Source organism: Symphalangus syndactylus, chromosome 4 (assembly GCF_028878055.3).
Source record: "Symphalangus syndactylus isolate Jambi chromosome 4, NHGRI_mSymSyn1-v2.1_pri, whole genome shotgun sequence".
Lineage (NCBI taxonomy): Eukaryota > Metazoa > Chordata > Mammalia > Primates > Hylobatidae > Symphalangus > Symphalangus syndactylus.
This window is the reverse complement of record NC_072426.2, coordinates 51606825-51626867: the sequence shown is the minus strand read 5'-3', so window position 1 is coordinate 51626867 and position 20043 is coordinate 51606825. Positions and strand designations below refer to the sequence as shown.

The 20043-nt window shown below is 35.4% G+C and overlaps 1 protein-coding gene across 7 annotated transcripts in view; it reads left to right on the top strand.

The window, feature by feature from the left end:
* The window catches only part of AFG2A (AFG2 AAA ATPase homolog A), a 384876-nt gene that overhangs the window by 184865 nt on the left and 179968 nt on the right, over positions 1-20043 (top strand). Inside the window, exon 15 of one of the 7 annotated variants that reach the window (XM_063637926.1) lies at positions 573-1551. The exons of 5 other annotated variants lie outside the window; for them this stretch is intronic. In XM_063637926.1, coding sequence (XP_063493996.1) covers positions 573-581 — 9 coding nt within the window. In that variant the 3' untranslated portion in view covers positions 582-1551. Of the gene's footprint in view, positions 1-572; positions 1552-20043 lie in introns of those variants that run through there. One more of the 7 variants, XM_055274654.2, reaches the window with a different exon arrangement.

The window sequence follows — 20043 nt, the reverse complement described above, 5'->3', positions numbered from 1 at the left end:
TTCTTTTCTGAAAATTGACCTTTTAACTTTTTATTTTTGCAGGGAAAGCTTTTGTCAGAGGAACTTTTATTATTGTTTTTCAAAAGGCAGTTGCCTCAAGAAAATCTATTTTACTTTAGTATGAAAGTAGAAAACTGACATTTAATTGCACAAGCTGTTTAAAAATCATAAAATATAACTACTGCTATAAAAATGTGTTCATATAAGAGACTAGAGGATAATATTCAGAGCATAAAACAATGGTTGGAGGTCCACAGGCAACCAACACTGGTAGTCAAATAGTGATTAAATTCTTGATAAGTCTTGCTGCTTTTTTTCTGAAATTTTATTTAATAATATCCTATAATGTTTTTCATTTGAAAAGGAAAAAGATGTTATCAAGTTCCTGCCTATTTAACTTTAGAGAGAACTTCGTTTGATTTATTAAATTAGACATGTAGTCAGTGTAGCACTTTAATCTTTTAACTTTACCACTTTAATTATTTTACAAATACAAGTTCTTGATGATTTTTTATGTTTTTCTAGGAAATATTAATGTTAACATCTCATATCAATTTTTTTGTAACATTCAGAATGTGTAGTCATGAAGAAGAAGAGGCCTTACCTCAAAATACCTGGTATACTCTGCAATAAAAGTATCATCACTGGCCATCAGAGAAATGCAAATCAAAACCACAATGAGATACCATCTCACACCAGTTAGAATGGCGATCATTAAAAAGTCAGGAAACAACAGGTGCTGGAGAGGATGTGGAGAAATAGGAACACTTTTACACTGTTGGTGGGACTGTAAACTAGTTCAACCATTGTGGAAGACAGTGTGGCGATTCCTCAGGGATCTAGAACTAGAAATACCATTTGACCCAGCCATCCCATTACTGGGTATATACCCAAAGGATTATAAATCATGCTGCTATGAAGACACATGCACATGTATGTTTATTGCGGCACTATTCACAATAGCAAAGACTTGGAACCAACCCAAATGTCCATCAATGATAGACTGGATTAAGAAAATGAGGCACATATACACCATCTAATACTATGCAGCCATAATAAAGGATGAGTTCATGTCCTTTGTAGGGACATGGATGAAGCCGGAAACCATCATTCTCAGCAAACTATCTCAAGGACAAAAAACCAAACACCACATGTTCTCACTCAAGGTGGGAATTGAACAATGAGAACACTTGGACACAGGAAGGGGAACATCACACACTGGGGCCTGTTGTGGGGTGGGGGGATGGGGGAGGGATAGCATTAGGAGATATACGTAATGTAAATGACGAGTTAATGGGTACAGCACACCAACATGGCACATGTATACATGTGTAACAAACCTGCACATTGTGCACATGTACCCTGGAACTTAAAGTATTAAAAAAACAAACAAAAAAGAAACCATGTTCTTATTGGACCACTGCATACCTGATATGTATTTCATTATTTGGTGAATATGAATTTTAAGAGGAAATTTCTTTATTATGAAGTTTTTTAAAACTGAAGTTACAGTATCACAAAATAGTTAACTTGGGTCAGAAGCATTCCAAATGATTTGCTCTATAAGTGAATGAATGAATTGAAATCTAACTTCGAGTATTATACTTCTTTTGACAGAAATTATTTTACAAAGAAAATGTAACATAAAATTAAGAAATTATTATTTCTCTGGTTTTGTTTGGTGATTCTAAAACAATTACCAGGAAACGTATTACTTTTCCATGAGTTCTTACCAACACTTTTACCTTGGGTATATGAAAATGGCCCACTCTTGAGTTGGATGCTTTATTCCAGATGTGTTCACATAAAGTATGGAAAGTCTATACTTGTATGTACAGGAAACAATGGGTCAGCTTTGAAATTTTTAATGAAATGTACATAGATTTTTCTAGACACGTATAGAAAAATGAGAAGTCGTGGCTAGATGGAGCCATCTCTTGGGACTGGACATCTCCAGTAGAAATTTGACTTCTAGCTAGAAAGACAGTATCAAATTGTTCTCAAATATTAATTTATCATTCTTCTTTCAGGGCTTCCAGATTAGCTTGGAAACTGATTTACAGAGATAATTAAGACCATTTGCCATGAACTTCCTTTTGTATCCCCATCATTAACAAAACATAGCTTGGCTCTATTATTATCTGCTGCTCCTTTCCTACACTGTCAGAGAAGGACAGTTTTTGCCTGAAGTTAATTGTTCCATCTAGTTTCTGTAGCTCATCTCAATTTTAAAAATTTTAGCTCCCTAGTTTCTCCTCACAGACCAAATATATTAAAAGTGAACTTGTGAAAGTCACCAGTGACTACTGAACAAAATTTAGTGGTTTCCTTTCTTACTGTCTTCAATTCCATAAATTTTATCCTGCTGAGTACCTGTATCTTGAAACCCTGTACCCTATTAGCTTTGATGACATGACAGTTTTCCCTTCTGCTGACTCTGAGTCTGGTACTCTTTTATTTCAGTGGAATTTAATAATCACCTTAATATGGCAAATGTTTAAACAAAAATCTGAATCCAGTCCAGCCTCCGGTTTTGTTTTACAATTCAAAATTTGAAATCTCAATTATTTTATCTCAGTTTCTTTTTTCTACTCTATTACCATTACTCTTCTGGTTGAATTATTTCCTTTATTACTGCCATTGCCTCTTGACTCGTTTCTCTGCCTTCAGTCTCTTCCTCCACCATTTCATATTCATTCTGTTTTATAGTATTCTTCCTAAAGAAATGATATATTGTTAAGGAACGTACAGGGCCTCCTTGTTTGCCTCATGAAGTCCAGCTCTTCATTCTGGCTTTTTCAGTTTGCAAAAGTTGCCCCTACCCCATGCAGCATCTTACCATTATAGTATTTTCTGTTTTCACTGAACATTTACCTTTTATCTTGGCAATTATGTCTTCTGGTAGTCATGTGATATGCACGTACTATTATACATTCATTATTTTCTCCAGGCTTTTGCTTATTTTGTCTCCTCCTCTTTCATCTAAAACCATGCTCATTACTTTTCCTTGACTGCCTGTCTTAACAGCCTTTTCCATGAAGTTTTTATTTTTGAGGTTTTGTTTAGTTTTTACTAAATTGGCTCTACAAATATTTTTTCTCTAGCTTACTTGTCTTCTGTACCAGCTAGCTTAGTTCTTGATGTTCTCTAATAGTTCACCTGTTCCAGGTTTTTCCTATCTTTCTAATAACATGTAAGTATCTTGAGGTCGGAGAGATTGATACAGTTTGGCTGTGTCCCCACCAAAATCTCATCTCAAATAGTAGTTCCCATGATCCCCACGTGCCATGGGAGGGACCTGGTGGGAGGTAATTGAATCATGGGGGTGGTTACCTCCATGCTGTTCTCATGATAGTCAGTGAGTTCTCATGAGATATGAAGGTTTTATAAGGGGCTTTTCCTCTTTTGCTCTCATTCTTCTCCTTCCTGCCTCCATGTGAAGAAGGATGTGTTTGCTTACTTTTCCACAATGATTGTAAGTTTCCTGAGGCCTCCCCAGCCATGCCAAACTATGAGTCAATTAAACTTTTTTCCTTTATAAACTACCCAGTAGCCTTGGGTATGTCTTTATTAGCAGTGTGAGAAGGAACTAATACAGAGATCAAATTATATTTTTGATAGCCCTTAGATAATAGTTATTTCATGAATTTTGCCCATTAATTAAAAATAAGACTACATGGCCAAGTGCAGTGGCCCACATCTGTAATCCCAACATTTTGGGAGCCTGGGGCAGGAGGATCACTTAACACTAGGAGTTTGAAACCAGCCTGGGAAACTTTGGGAGACCTTGTCTCTACAAAAATTGAAAAGTTAGCTGTAGCCCTAGCTACTCAGGAGGTTGAGGCAGGAGGATTGCTAGCTAGATCCCAGAGGTTGAGGCCTATGGTGATCTGTGATCTTGTCACTGCTCTGTAGCCTGGGTGACAGGGTGAGACTCTGTCTCTAAAAATAAATAAACAAAAGTCACAGAAGCTAAATATTTAAATCTCTTTAGTTTTCACAGGGAGTCAATAATGAAACCGGGATCTGAGTAGAAACAGTTATTTTAAAATCGTAATATCACAGTTTCATCATATCAGTTTTTATAGTTGTAAAAATTTTATATCAGCAGAGGGCAGTAAAACCATAGTTCATTCACCTATTTTATGGGAAATTAAAATTTTCTCTGTGTTTTTCTGCTTAGGACATAAGCTGTACTTTATATAATCAGTTTGTAAATACATTTCAAAGCTCTTCAGTCAGTAGGCTTATAGAATTGTATTACTGTTTAGCCATGGAAGGTAAACAGTTTTTTTTACATAAATTTAAATAAAAGGAATTAATTTTTTTAGATCATGAAATGCTTTATTATTTGGTGTTTTTGATGGATGGCCACTTTACATAGAAATTTATTTTTTCTGCCTCAGAATCAGTATTTCTATTAAATTGTCTGTTATTAATTAGGCTATATTTTATTCAAAAATATTAACTTTTACGGAATACCTTTATTTTACCCTATGAACTTGAGAAAAATGAGTTTTTATTAGAGGCTATAGTATAACACTAACTAAAATGTAGTTTGGCAAGTTTTATTGAGTTTTTCTTCCTTAACCTTTTCTTTGGCTGGCTGCAAACAACTAGTGATAATGTGTTTTTAGATGTGCTTATTTTCACCTCCTCCTCCTGGAGGTTAAGCTAGTACTCATTAAGGAAAAAATACAGTTTATACTAAACAGTGTTTAACATATACTGATGGTATTACTGTATTTCCTGTTTTGTGTTCACAATGAGAAGATTCTGAAAAACTGCCTTTGTGTAAATACTGACATACCAGACAAGTATAATCTTGTCTGCTGGTAGGCAGGAAAGAGTGATGTCCTGGAATGTTGTTGGGAAGGAAATCTCTGTGTTCCACAAATGATACCCCTAAACCCTTTAAGAATATAATTTTAAAATGACAGCTCTGAATTTGCTATTCCTTCCGTTTATTAACTTTTCATGCATTTAAGTTCAGAAATATATTTAGTTGGGAAAAAAACCATTGTGTCTGAGAAAGAAGTATCTCCCTGGTAGTTTGTGGGAAATTATTGGTAGAAGTATCTCAGGTTAAACATAAAAACAGATTTAATAAGTATTGCTTTTTGTTTTCTTAGTTTAAACTTTTTCTGATACTCGAGTCAGGGTTTTGATAATTCTCTACAGGCTTAAAAAAATGCAGCGTCTCCAACAACCATCCAAAACGTCTACCCAAGAAGTAATTTGGGGAGATTGTTAGAACACAATTTTTTTTTAAAGTTAGAGTTGGAGTTTTTAAATTTTATTATTTAATGTGAGTCATTAAGACATATGAAAAGCTGTTGTGTAGTGTTAACATTGAATATTCTAGCGAATGGATTTTTATATACTTAATTATGATAGCTAAGAGTTCACTTAAAATTATACTGATGTTTCTGTTCAGTGACTGAAAAAAAAAAGGTTATGGTTAAACCCTTAAATAATTGACAAAACAGACATCACAGACTAGACCTGTGTGTGATTTCTGGGTCAGTGGTTCTTTTTCTTCTTCTTTAGTACTCCCATCATTATTACTTACAGTGATTTTCTACTTCAGCTCTCACTCTAAAACCCAGCAAAATTGAGAATTATCTGTAAGAGTCTCCAAATACAAGGTTTAAAATGCTTGTTAATAATTTTCAAACTTTAGAAAAGTATTATATGCTTTTTTTGATATTGTAGTTCTTACATTGTTAATGCATGTCATATGTTGTATCCTTTGTTAAAGTATTTGCTTAAAAATATGTGGGACATTATCCTTCATGTAGACCCGTTTTCATAAATCTACTCTGATGAATTCTGAAATATGGAGGCTACTGCATTTTCAATTAAAAATCTTAAAGGGAATACTTTAAGACAAAAGAGCTAAGTAATTCAAATAAGTATTAACTAATATGGTAGTTTCATGGTATCAGAAACTCAGATTACTTCTGTGCCATCCCTTAGGCCACATGGTAAAAAGTATCTCACTATCACATTAGTTGGGTTCTCATTCAGGTCAACAAGAATTGGGAGATAAGGTAATAGCTCATTCCTGCCGTTTAAGAGCATAACCCATAAATTGCAGCTATCATTTACATCCCATTGGCTAATCTTAGCTACAAGGTAATATTCAGCTGCAAGAGAGGCTGTAAAATAAATATATTCTCTATTTTGAGGGGCTGGGATTTAAATTTGGCTTTAACTCAGGGGTTTCATTACTAAAGAGAAAAACTAACAGTCTCCGCGATTATCTGTTAGCACCATCAGCTGTCATTGTCCACTCCTTCCTCTTTGAAACGTTCCTCTTTGTTTTACATGAAATAGTAATACCTAATTTTTCTTCTATTTCTTCATCCTCCTTGACTCCTTTACATATTTATTCTGGTCTGCCTAGCCACAAAATGTTGCAGTTTGTCAAGGCTGGGCATAGGACCCCTCTTCTCTCATCTATATCCATGGCTTCAGTTGTCAGCTGTGATTCAGCACCTAATTCAGCTCAGATCTTTGCTCTGACCGATTCAACCATCTACTTACATGTCTCAAAGGCATTTGCAGTTCAATATGTTTTTAAATTTTGTTCTAAATTATATATATAATTATATAATCTTATGAAATAAATTCTATTACCATCCTTGATCATACACATGAGAAACTGAAACACAGATGGTTAAGAAACTTGACCAGTGTAGCTGGTAACTGTTATGTGAGGTTTTTTGTTGTTGTTTTATTTTTGAGATAGGGTCTTACTCTGTGGCCCAGACTGAAGAGCAGTGGTGCGATCATAGCTCATTACAACCTCAAACTCCTTGGCTCAAACCATCCTCCCACCTCAGTCTCCCAAATAGCAGGGACTATAGGTGCAGGCCACAATGCCCAGCTAATATATATATATTTTAATTTATGTAGATATGAGGTCTTGCTGTGTTGCTGAGGCTGGTCCCAAACTCCTGGCCTCAAGCAGTCCTTTCACCTCAGCCTCCCAATATACTGAGATGACAGGCATGAGACACGATGCCAGGTTCAGTTCTGTCAGTTTTGGTAAATGCATAGAATTGGGTAACCACCAACACAATCACAATGCAAAACAATTTATTTACTCCAAAAATTTATTCTTGTAGCCACCACTGGTGGGATGTCTTCTTTCCACCACTGACCCCTGGCAACTACTGATCTGTCCTATAGTTTTGTCCGTTTCCCAAATGTCATATAAATGTAATCATGCACATGTCATCTTTGAGTATAACCTCTTTTATTTCACATGTTTTCGAGATTCATCTGTGTTACTGTATCAGTAGTTTGTTCCTTTTTTATTGTTGGGTATTATTCCGCTATATAGATGCACTACAGTTTGTTTATACATAATAAACAATAAAGGACATTTTAGATTGTTTGCAGTTTTTGCTATGAAGAATGTTGCAGTACACATTCACAGACTTGTTTTTGTGTGAACAAAAATTCTTATTTTAATATGATTCTAGGAGTGGGTTTACTGAGTCATAGGGTAATTAACTGTATGCTTAATTTTATATAAACTGCCCTGTTACTTTCCAGATTGCCTGAACTATATTCCCATCAACAATATATGAGCATTCCAGGTGCCCTGCATACTTGCTAGTGCTTGTTATTGTCAGTGTTTTTTTTTTCTTTAGTTTTAATCATTCTGTTAGTTACATGGTATTACCTTATTGTGGTTTTAATCTGCATTGCTCTTATTACCATAACTATCAGGCATCTCTTCATGTGCTTATTTGTAATTTGAACATTTTGTTTGGTGAAATGTTTTCTTTTGATCAGTTTTTACCCTTTCAATGGGTTGTTTTCTTTACATATTCTGGATCAAAATCCTTTGTCAAGCATATTACAAACCTTCTCTTAATCTGTAGCTTGTCTTTTCTTTTTATTAACACTGTAGTTCACAGAGCAAAAAATTTTAATTTTGAAGAAGTACAATTTCCTTTTTTAAAATCAACTGTTTACTTACGTATAATGTCTCCTATGGGGATTTTTAAAATTTTTTTTTATTGCGGTAAAAAAGCACATAACATAAAAGATACCATCTTAACTGTTTCTTTTTCTTTTCTATCTTAGCAGTTTCTAAGTTTACAGTTTAGTAGTATTAAGTATATTCACATTGTTGCACAGCCTCCAAAACTTTTTCATCATGGAAAACAGAAAATCTGTACCTATTAAACAACTCTGCATTACCTCCTCCCCTCAATCCCTTTCTACTTTGTTTCTATGAATTTGACCGCTCTGGATACCTCATATAAGTGGAATCATGCAGTATGTGTCTTTTGTAACTGGCTTATTTTAATTTAGCATAACGTCCTCAAGATTATTTCGTGTTATATAATGTATCAGAATTTCTTTTTTAAGGCTGAATATTTTATTGTATGTATATGCCACATCTTGTTATCCATTCATCTGTAGATGGACAGTTAGGTTGCATCCACCTCTTGGCTATTATGAATAGTGCTATTATGAACATGGTGTGTGAATATCTATTTGAGATCTGCTTTCAATTTTTTGGATATATACTCAGAAGTGAAATTGCTAGATCATATAGTATTTCTATTTTTAATGTTTTGAGGAACTGCCATACTATTTTCCACAGCAGCTGCACCATTTTATATTCACACCAATAGTGGGAACAAGGTTTTAAATTTCTCATTCTTTTCTTTTTTCTTTTTTGATAGTATGTATCCTAATGGGTATGAGGTGACATGCATTGTGATTGTGATCTGTACTTCCCTAATGATTAGTGATTTTCACTATATTTTCATGTGCTTCTTGGCCTTCCCCCCCCCAGCTTTATTGAAGTACGACTGACAAACAAAAATTGCATATCTTTAGAGTGTACAACATGATGTTTATATACACAGACACATATACATTGTTATTAACTGTAGTCACCACCATGCTCTACATTAGGTCTCTAATACTTATTCATCTTGCGGCTAAGTTTGTATCCTTTGACTAATATTCCCACTTTTCCCATCCCTTAGGTCCCAACCATTCTATTCTCTGTTAATAGGAGTTCAACTGTTTTTTAGATTCCACATATAAGTGAGGTCATGTAGTATTTGTCTTTCTGTGTTTGGCTTATTTCACTTAGCATGATGTTTTCAGGGTTCATCCATGTTGTCGCAAATGGCAAGATTTCCTTCTTTTTTATGGCTGAATTATATTTGTGTGTGTGTGTGTGTGTATACATATATGTACATTCACAATAGCCAAGATATGGAAACAACCAGTGTTCATTGATAGAAGAATGGACAAAGAAAACATGATGTGTGTACACACATGTATATATGTGCATATATATTTGCATGTGTACACACACACATCACATTTTCTTTATTCATTCTCTGTCAATGGACACAGGTTGTTTCCATAGCTTGGCTATTGTGAATAATGCTTCAGTGAACGTGGAAGTGAAGGCATCTCTTCCACGTAATGATTTCCATCCTTTTTTTTTTTTCTTTTTTTGAGACAGAGTCTCGTTCTGTTGCCCAGGCTGGAATGCAGTGTTGTGATCTCAGCTCACTGCAAGCTCTGCCTCCCCAGTTCACGCCATTCTCCTGCCTCAGCCTCCTGAGTGACTGGGACTACAGGCGCCCGCTACCATACCCGGCTAATTTTTTGTATTTTTAGTAGAGACGGGGTTTCACCGTGTTAGCCAGGATGGTCTCGATCTCCTGACCTCATGATCCGCCCGCCTCGGCCTACCAAAGTGCTGGGATTACAGGCGTGAGCCACCGCACCCAGCCGATTTCAATCCTTTGTGTATACATTGCCAACCTAAATAGCAGGCAGAGAGGTTCTCCAAAGATAATGGGTTTGTTCGAGACTGCGTAGAGGCTTTGCAGTTCTGGATATGCAGCCTATGGGGACCACAGGCATATCCAAAGAGGTTCAGGCAAGGGGATACTTTTAAAGGTAAAGGAGAAAAGTAGTAGTTTATTTTGAAACAATGACAACATTGGTTACAGGGGCTTATCACAGGATCACAGGAGCTGACACCAGTTCTTTAGTGGAAACTGTGTCAGGCAAGTGTTCTTGTGCATCTGGCTAGCTGTCCTTGTGACTCCTGTAACAATCTGCAGTTTAAAAGTTGTGGTTACAGGCATATGTGCCTAAGAGTCCTTCATGCAGTCTCTGTTACAGTTCCTATCATAGGCGTGTGTGTGTGTATGTGTGTGTGTGTGTATGTGTGTGTGACCTCCCTTCGTAAACTCCTAGCTTTATTTATATATATTTTTTGTTCGAGTTTGACACAGGTGACTTCATTTTGATTCTGATACCTTTTAAAATACCCAATAGTGGGATTGCTGAATCATATGGTGATTCTATTTTTACTTTTTTGAGTAACCTAGATATTGTTTTCTTAAATGGCTGTGCTAATTTACAATATCACTTTATATTGTTTTCTTAAATGGCTATACTAATTTACAGTGTTACAGTGGATAAGGATTCCCTAGTTTTCACATCCTTGCTAACACTTGCTGTCTTTCATCTTTCTGATGGCCAGTCTGACAGATGTGAGGTGACATCTCATTGTGGTTTTAATTTGCATTTCTCATTATTAGAGATATTGAGCACTTCTTCATGTATTTGTTGGACTTTTGTGTGTCTTTTGAGAAATGTGTATTGAAGTTCTTTCCAGTTTTTAATAGGGTTATGTGTTTTCTTGATATTGAGTAGTTTGAGTTCCTTGTATATTTTAGATATTAGCTCTTTATTAGATGTATGATTTGCATACGTTTCTCCCAATCTGGGGTTTTTCTCTTCACTCTATTTTTTCTTTGCTGTGCAGAAGCTTTTTAGTTTAATGCAGTTCCATTGGTTTATTTTTGCTTTCATTGCCTGTGCTTTTGGGGTTATATCCAAGAAATCTCTGTCTGTGGAGCTTTTTCTCATAGGTTTTCTTCTAGTAGTTTTATTTTCAGGTCTTCTGCTTAAGTCTTCAATTCATTTTGACTCGATTCATGTGTAAGGGGTGAGAAAAGGGTCCATTTTTATTCTGTATGTGGATATTCAGTTTGCTCATCATCACTGATTGTAGAGACTGTCCTTTCTCCATTGTATGTTCTTGGCACCTTCATCAAAAATCAATTGACTGTAGACATGTGGATTTATTTCTGGTCTCTCTGTCCTGTTCCATTTGTTGATGTGTCTGTTTTGATGCTAGGTATGGCTTTGCAATATATTTTATAATCTGTTTGTGTGATGCTTCCAGCTTTGTTCTTTTTAGTCAAGATTGCTTTAACTATTCTAGGGCTTTGTGATTCCATATGAATTTTAGGATTTTTTTTTTTTTTGCAAAGGATCATAAGAAACTACTATGAACAATTATATGTCAACAAATCATATAACCTGGAAAAATGGATAGAAACATTTAACATAACAAAACTGAATCAAGAGATTGGAAATCTGAACAGACCAACAATAAGTAAGGAGATTGACTCAGTAAGTAGAAGTCTGTGATCAGTGGAAAGCCCAGAACCACATGACTTTATGGCTGAATTCTACCACACATTTAAAGAAGGGCTAATACTAATCCTTCTCAAACTCTTCTGAAAAATCGAAGAGGAGGGAATACCTCCAGACTCATTTTATGAGGCCAGAATCACCCTATTACCAAAGCCAGACAAAGACATTACAAAACAAAACTAAGGCCAGTGTTCCTGATGATCATTGATGTAAAAATTCTCAACAAAATACTAGCAAACCATAGTCAGTAGTACATTATAAGGATCATTTACCAGTAGATCAAGTGGGATTTATTCCTGGAATGTAGATTGCTTCAACATATGCAAATCAATAAATGTGACTTACCATATTAACAGAGTGAAGGACAAAAACTACATGATCATCTCAATAGATGCAGAAAAAGCCTTTAACAAAATTCAGCATCCTGTCATGATTAAAAATCTCGTTAACAAATTAGGTACAGAAAGAATGTTCCTCCACACAGTAGAGGCCATATATGGCAAGTCTACAGCTAACAGCATACTCAATACTGAAGAGTTAAAGGCTTTTTTTCTAATATCGTGAACAATACAAGATGCTTACCTACTCTCACCATTTCTTTTGAACATAGTTCTGAAAGTTCTAGCCAGAGCAATTAGACAAGAGAAAGAAATAAAAGGCATACTAATAGGAAAGGATGAAGTGAAATTATCTTTGTTTGCTGACTACATGATCTTATACAGTTACACCTCTGTATCTGTGGGTTCTGCATCTTTGAATTCAACCAACCACGGATTGAAAATATTCAGAAAAAAATGGATAGTTATGCCTGCTGAATATTTACAGACTTTTTTCTTGTCACTCTTCATCAAACAATATAGTATAACAACGTTTACATAGCATTTACATGTATTAGGTATTTTAAGTAATCTACTGATCATTTAAAGTATATGGGATAGGCATAGGTTATATGCAAATACTATGCCATTTTATATAAAGGACTTGAGCATCCATGGAGTTTAGTATCCTCAAGGTTGCCTGGAACTAGTCCCTTATAGATACTGAGGGACATCTATGTATAGAAAATCCTCAGAACTCCACCCAAAACTGCTAGAATTCATAAACCCAATAAAGTTGCAGGATACAAAATCAACCTACACAAACCAGTAGCATTTTTTTTTTACACTAACAACAAGCTGTCTGAAAAAAATTAAGAAAACAATCTCATTTACAATAGTATGAAAAAATAAGTAAAACAATTAGAAGTAAACAATCAAGGAAGTAACAATTTGTAATTTCCAAATATTTGGAAATTTTTCAGTAACTCAGTGTCTTTAACTAATAATTTAATCACTCTAGTAAGAAAACATGCTTTGTATGATTTTAATCTTTACATTTATTAGGTTCTGTTTTATGATCACCCACGACATTGTCCTAACTTCTTGACTGTTCTGTGTGCTCTTTTAAAGAATGTAGTCTGCTGGCCAGGTGCGGTGGCTCACACCTGTAATCCCAGCACTTTGGGAGACTGAGGCAGGCAGATCACCTGAGGTCGGGAGTTCGAGACCAGCCGGACCAACATGGAGAAACCTGGTCTCTACTAAAAATACAAAATTAGGCCAGGTGCAGTGGCTCACGCCTATAATCCCAGCACTTTGGGAGGCCGAGGCGGGCAGATCACAAGGTCAGGAGATCGAGACCATCCTGGCTAACATGGTAAAACCCCGTCTCTACTAAAAAAGATACAAAAAAATTAGCCAGGCGCCTGTAGTCCCAGCTACTTGGGAGGCTGAGGCAGGAGAATGGCGTGAACCCAAGAGGCGGAGCTTGCAGTCAGCCGAGATCGCACCACTGCACTGCAGCCTGGGCAACGAAAGCAAAATTGCATCTCAAAAAAAAAAAAAAAAAAAAATTAGCTGGGCGTGGTGGCACATTCCTGTAATCCTAGCTACTTGGAAGACTGAGGCAGAAGAATCACTTGAACCCAGGAGGCAGAGGTTACAGTGAGCCGAGATCATGCCACTACACTCCAGCCTGGGCAACAAAAGTGAAACTCCGTCTCAAAAAAAGAAAAAAAGAACATAGTCTGTTGTTGGGTGCAGTGTTTTATAGAGGTCATTTAGTCAGTGGTCCCCAACCTTTTTGGCACCAGGGACCAGTTTTGTGAAAGACAACTTTTCCACAGATGTGGGGTGGGGATTGGTTTTGGGATGAAACTATTTCACCTCAGATCAGGCATTAGATTCTCATAAGGAGTACACATCCTAGATACCTTGCACACACAATCACAGTAGGGTTCACGCTTCTATGAGACTCTAACGGTGCGGCTGATCAAGCAGTAATGCTTGCTTGCTTGTCTGCTGCTCACCTGCTGTGCAGACCAGTTCTTAATAGGCTGCAATCTGGTACTGATCCACAGCCCGGGGGTTGATGACCCCTGATTTAGGTCACTTTGGTTGATTATGCTATTCATGTATTTGATATTCTTGAAGAATTTCTATTTGGTCTATTCTTTTGATTCCCGAGAGAGAAATGATGAAGTCTCCAAGTGTAATTGTGGATTTCTCTATTTCTCCTTTCATTTCCTTCAGCTTTGCTTCATCTATGTTGAAGCTCTATTATTAGATGCATAAGCATTTATCATGTGTTGCAACCTCTACATTTCTTGGTAATTTTTGTATTCTGACATCCAACTTCCTCAGATTTTAACACAATCAATCCTTTTCTTTTGCTGGTGATCACGTGGTCTCATTTTACATTCTTTTAACATATATGTATTATTTTATTACAGTTGACTTTCATATAGATAGCATTCAATTTGTATCTTGTTTGCTGTACAATCTTAATCAGGTTTCTTAAAGTTATGTTTATACCATTTAGTATAAATTTCCATATGTCTGGGTTTATGTCTATGGCTTTATTGTTTGCTTCTGTTTTTCATTCTTCAGTTTTCCTTTTTCTGCCTTCTTTTGAATTATTAGAATGTTTTTTATTACTTTAATTCATTTACTGGCATTTTAAAATTTCTTTGTTTTATTTGTTTTGTGTGTTGCTCTAGCAGTTACAATATTCACATCTAAGTTTTCACAGTCTACTTTGAGTTAATATTTTATCACTTGAAGTTTCTATACATTAGTATAGAACCCTTACAATGATCTAGGTCAAGAAGATAGGGAAAATGGATATTTGATGACAGCTAGGTGTCTGCCACAAAGGACTACATTAAGTTGCCTTTTAGCCCACACTTCTCTTAATCTTTTCTGTACTACTTGTTATGCATCCATTAATTATTTGTTTTGTTCTATATTACTTTCAGCCTATAGTGTGCAATTATATGGAAAATAACGTTATGTCCATGCCTCCTTTCTTGGGATATTTCCTAAATTCAATATGAGATTGTTGATATAGATAAGAAAACTGACTTGCAAAGAGGTTTCATTGCCCCAGGTAACACAGCTAAGTGGCAGAGCTGCAATTTGTACTCTGAGTCTGGTTTTGGGGTCTGCACATTTGACCACAATGCTACTGCCTGTATTTTACTTAAGATAATAGTTATGTTTATGACAAATCTCTTACACTTTTAAATTTGTGTGACTTCTAAATTTACACATTCTTTGAGTGTTCTAATTTCATTGTCATAAAAGCTTACTATTTTCTCATTTTTAAGACATATTTGGTACTTCTTAAGATAGTTCTTAAATTTATTCCAGAAATTTTAAACATTTTTGATATTGTTGAACTAGTTTTGGCATCAAAACAATTTGTGATTCCCACATAATTGCATTTAAATTTTTTTCAGTGTAATTTTAAAAATACCTTATGGGAAAATACTACTGCAAATTGTGTAACACTTTAATTTTCTATTTTTTGTAATCATAACAGCATACACTTAACATTTGAAAAAAAATGTTTTCAAAACATATTTTTTCATTTTTTTAAGATAATACTTGGTATTTATAGGTCTTCAAGCCCAGGAGCCTACAACCCACAGACTGGGAACCATACTTTATACTATTAGTGAATAATAATAACAGAAATAAGATTTACATTTTTTCTTAGGATACCAGAGTTGAATAAATTCAAATTTAGAAACACATATGCATGTATATGTATAAAATATATGTATATCAAAGAACTAGAATTTTTATCAGACTCAAACCTTACCCGTAAAATGGGAATACTCTTTACATTATCCACCTAAAATGTTCCTATTAACCATATGGTTAGAATCCTGTTAACACATGTTAAATGCCAACAGAAAGAGACTGATTTGCTCTCATGAATCAGACTGACAGATTTCTCAACAGCACTAGATGTAAGAGTCCACCAAATAGGAAACTAACTTTGAACCTAAGATTTTATCCAACTAACTTATTTAAATGTGAGAGAGAAGTAAGGATATTTGCTCATATACGAGATCTCAGAAAACTTACTGTACCAACACTATCTCTGAAAAGCACCACGCAAGAAAAGTGTGTCCAGGAGGAACTAGTGAGATGTAGTTAGTAAAAGGAAATAAAGAACCCAAGAAAGGGTATAGTTTTATAGCTACACAATGGGGAGGAAAACGGAAAAGAAGGGGAAGAAAAGAAATAATAGCCAAGTAATTTGTTGGCATAGAATTAAAACTACAGGTAATATTAGTCTTTCAGCAGTTATGGGGACAAGATGGGTAAGGAAGTTAGTTAGAGACCAGGGTAGGTGAAAATGTTGAGGTTCTTGTATTCATCAGGGAAGGTATTTATGAACTTTAGACACTAACAGTGAAAAATATGCCTAGTTATGAAACTCAAAATTAAGCTCTCTGTTTAATAATAGACATCAGAGATAACATGAACAGATCCTGATAAATTGAGAAAAGAGCTTCAGTACTAAACAAAACAAAGAACACAGATTTCCAGGTGCTTTTTTATCTGATCATGTTGCAGCACCATTGGAACCATTGTGTCACTTTAACCAAGCCTCTGATATTTTTATTCTTTAAGATCACAAGGGGTGAATGCCAAACCTCTCATTTTTTTCCTCATGATTACATTACAAGGCAAAGCGCACAGGGTTTGAGTTGGTTGCAGTTGCCAGGGACATATACTGAGGGACTGACTACTAGGGCAACCTATGTTGTCATGTCACATTGTTCATAAGTCTTTTGTGAGCAAAGATCTGTCCCAACAAATGCCCCATACTCCTTTCACCTCCAGGCTATTTTCTATCCTAAACAATTTTTCCTTCCTTTATACTGGAAACTCCAAGATCTATAACATTTTATGATAAACTTGATCTTATTTTATATTATGTATTTGTGTTCCCATTTCACTCTTCTGTTATCTTACTCTAACACTTAAATGCTGTATGATCATAGTTAACTAATTTCTTAAATTTAACGAATCTCTTTAAACCAGGAGATGTCATGTCTTGGTTGTGCATGGTATATATAGGAATGATAGTTTAAGGAAACCCATTTCTAGATCTTTAGTGCCTAAAACTCATCTCCTTGAGAATTCACTTGTGATGGGGGTGGAAGTTTCTCTTCCCCAAACTCCTCTTTACCTCTGAAGCATCAGACAAGTGGGCAGTGGGAAATACAGGTATTATGTTTGAGAGAATAGATGGCACTGAAACACCAGTTTACTGAGTGTGGTCTAAAGATCATAATAATTACCATTTGCCTTTTTCATTCTTATTTTCTCCGTAGTTACAATTTAAAAAGATTTTCAGTTATCTGTCATCATTCCTGATATATAACATAGACAGATTTCAAATACTTGAGGAATATGATTAGAACAATTACTTCTTGCTTATTCGTGTGAACAAGGTTTCTCTGTACTTTATTGCACAAATTTTTTTTAGAAATTGAAATAGAATCTAAAAAATTGAATTGTAGCAATAAGTAATAGTTTACGATGTCTATAAAAATTCATTGGGGAGGGAGACTAATAAGAGGATTCCAGCTGTCTCATTAAGAAACGAACTTTCTATAATCTTTATGTTTAATTATATTTTCCAAAAATCGTTAATATATTTATGTAATTGTACATGAATCATTGTAATGCTCATTCAATTCAGAAGAAATGTAGTACTTAGAACCTTATGTTCATATGAGTGAACATTTTTTAAAATTTCAAAATATGTGCATATTTTTCTAAGAATTATTACAAGATGATCAGAGAAAGAAGGAAATTCTATTGGGATAGTAAAGTAGAAGTACAAATTCAAGGAGAAAAAAGAGCAGTGTAAAATTTCTCAAAGATAGCTTTTAAATAGATGGTAGTGTTAAATCACTGTGGGTTTAAATCTGTTGAATATGTTGAAAGAGTTGATGTAAAGGTCTTATTTTAAAATATCAATATTTACAATACTCTGGAAATTACATCCTTTACGACTATTTAAACATGGATACATATGAGAAGGCAAAAATCTCAATTTTCTTTTTTAAGTATACATACAGTTCCTTTTTAGCACTAAGAGCTACATGTGCATAATGATTGAGACCAGAACTCCACATTTTTTTGAAAAGTGGGGAGTGAGGGAGAGAGAGAGAAATGCTTTTAAAATTAAACAATGAAACTTTTCCGGGGAGTGGTGAAGAGTGGGTGGTTATAAAATGACTTGGAAGCAGATCAGCTGGAAAAGTGAAAGGATCAGAAAGCAAATATAGCGGTGGATAATGGAGTTGGTCTGTAGCTAGCCTATAGCAACTGCCTTACTATATTTTAATATGTGCCATTAGGTGTGTCTCTTGATTGCTTCTGCTTTCTGCCAGTATGGCTTACTGTTGTAACTAGATTTAGTTAGCTGGCCCACTGATACCACCACCAGAGCCTTTTCTAATTTATTATAGATTTCTAACGTGGGATAGGAGGCCAACAATGTTTCTTTGATCACGAATAGGAGGTACATACCTTGGCAAAATTTGCAACATGATAGAATTGAAGTCAGTACAGAACACACACACCCTCTTTCTTTTTTTTTTTTTTTTTTTTTTTTTTTTTGAGACAGAGTCTCGCTCTGTCAACCAGGCTGGAGTGCAGTGGCATGATCTTGGCTCACTGCAACCTCCGTCTCCTGGGCTCAAGCAATTCTCCTGCCTCAGCCTCCCGAGTAGCTGGGATTACAGGCATGTGCCACCATGCCCGGCTAATTTTTGTGTTTTTAGTAGAGACGGGGTTTCACCATGTTGGCCGGGCTGGTCTCGAACTCCTGACCTCAGGTAATCCACCTGCCTCGGCCTCCCAAAGTGCTGGGATTACAGGCGTGAGCCACGGCGCCTGGCACACACACACTCTTTTTATACCACTGTTACTTTACAGTTTGCCCAAGTTATGACAGAGATGGCACTTACACTTAGTAAATAAATTAGTTACAGGCTTAGAAATGGAGAAATCAAGAATCAGGTGATTAAAGTAAGATGGAGATAAAACTAGATAAGATGAGTCTTTGCTGCAACACTTGACAAAATCCTGGGAGACAGGATAAAACCATCTAATTCATAAAATTTACAATAGGCCAATGGAATGGAAAAAAAGAAATACAGGAAAGATACTGTGAAAGAGAAATTACAGAAAAATGGTGAGGAAAAAATTAATGTCTGGGGATGGGAATAAAATGAGAAATGGGGTTTAGCTGTCTATAATAAAACAAATAGAAAATGAAGACCAAAGCTTTTTCTCTGCTTCAATTTGTACTTTTCAATTTCATAATATGTTTGTCTAAATCAGTGATTATCAAAAGGTCTCTAAGGTGTGCATCTGAGAATTATGCATGTACATCAGAATATGCAAATGTTCTCTCTTCTTCATAAGATTCTGATACAACTTAATGATCTTAAAAAATGCTTACCCAATCCCACCTCACATAGGCACACACAAAAACCACTGGATTTTTTAGATGGAACTGTGCTGTTCATTTCAATTGTGTTGAAGCCTAATGCGATTTTCATCATGTAGCAAACATTTAAAACTTTTGAATTTCCTAAGCATTATTTTAGGAAATAGCTTTTTTTTTTTTTTTTTTTTTTTTGAGTCAGAGTCTCACTCTGTTGCCCAGTTTGGAGTGCAATGACATAATCTGCAACCTCCATCTCCTAGGCTCAAGCAATTCTCCTGCCTCAGCCTCCCAAGTAGCTGGGACTACAGGCACACGCCTATAGTTCAACATATGCAAATCAGTAAACATAATACATCACATAAACAGAACCAATGACAAAAACCACATGATTATCTCAGTAGATACAGAAAAGGCCTCCGATAAAGCTCAACACCCCTTTATGCTAAAAATACTCAATAAACTAGGTATTGATGGAACATATCTCAAAATAATAAGAGCTATTCATGACAAACCCACAGCCAGTATCATACTGAATGGGCAAAAGCTGGAAGCATTCCTTGTGAAAACTGGCACAAGACAAGGATGCCCTCTCTCACCACTCCTATTCAACATAGTATTGGAAGTTCTGGCCAGGGCAATCAGGCAAGAGAAAGAAATAAAGCGTATTTAAATAGGAAGAGAGGAAGTCAAATTGTCTCTGTTTGCAGATGACATGATTGTATATTTAGAAAA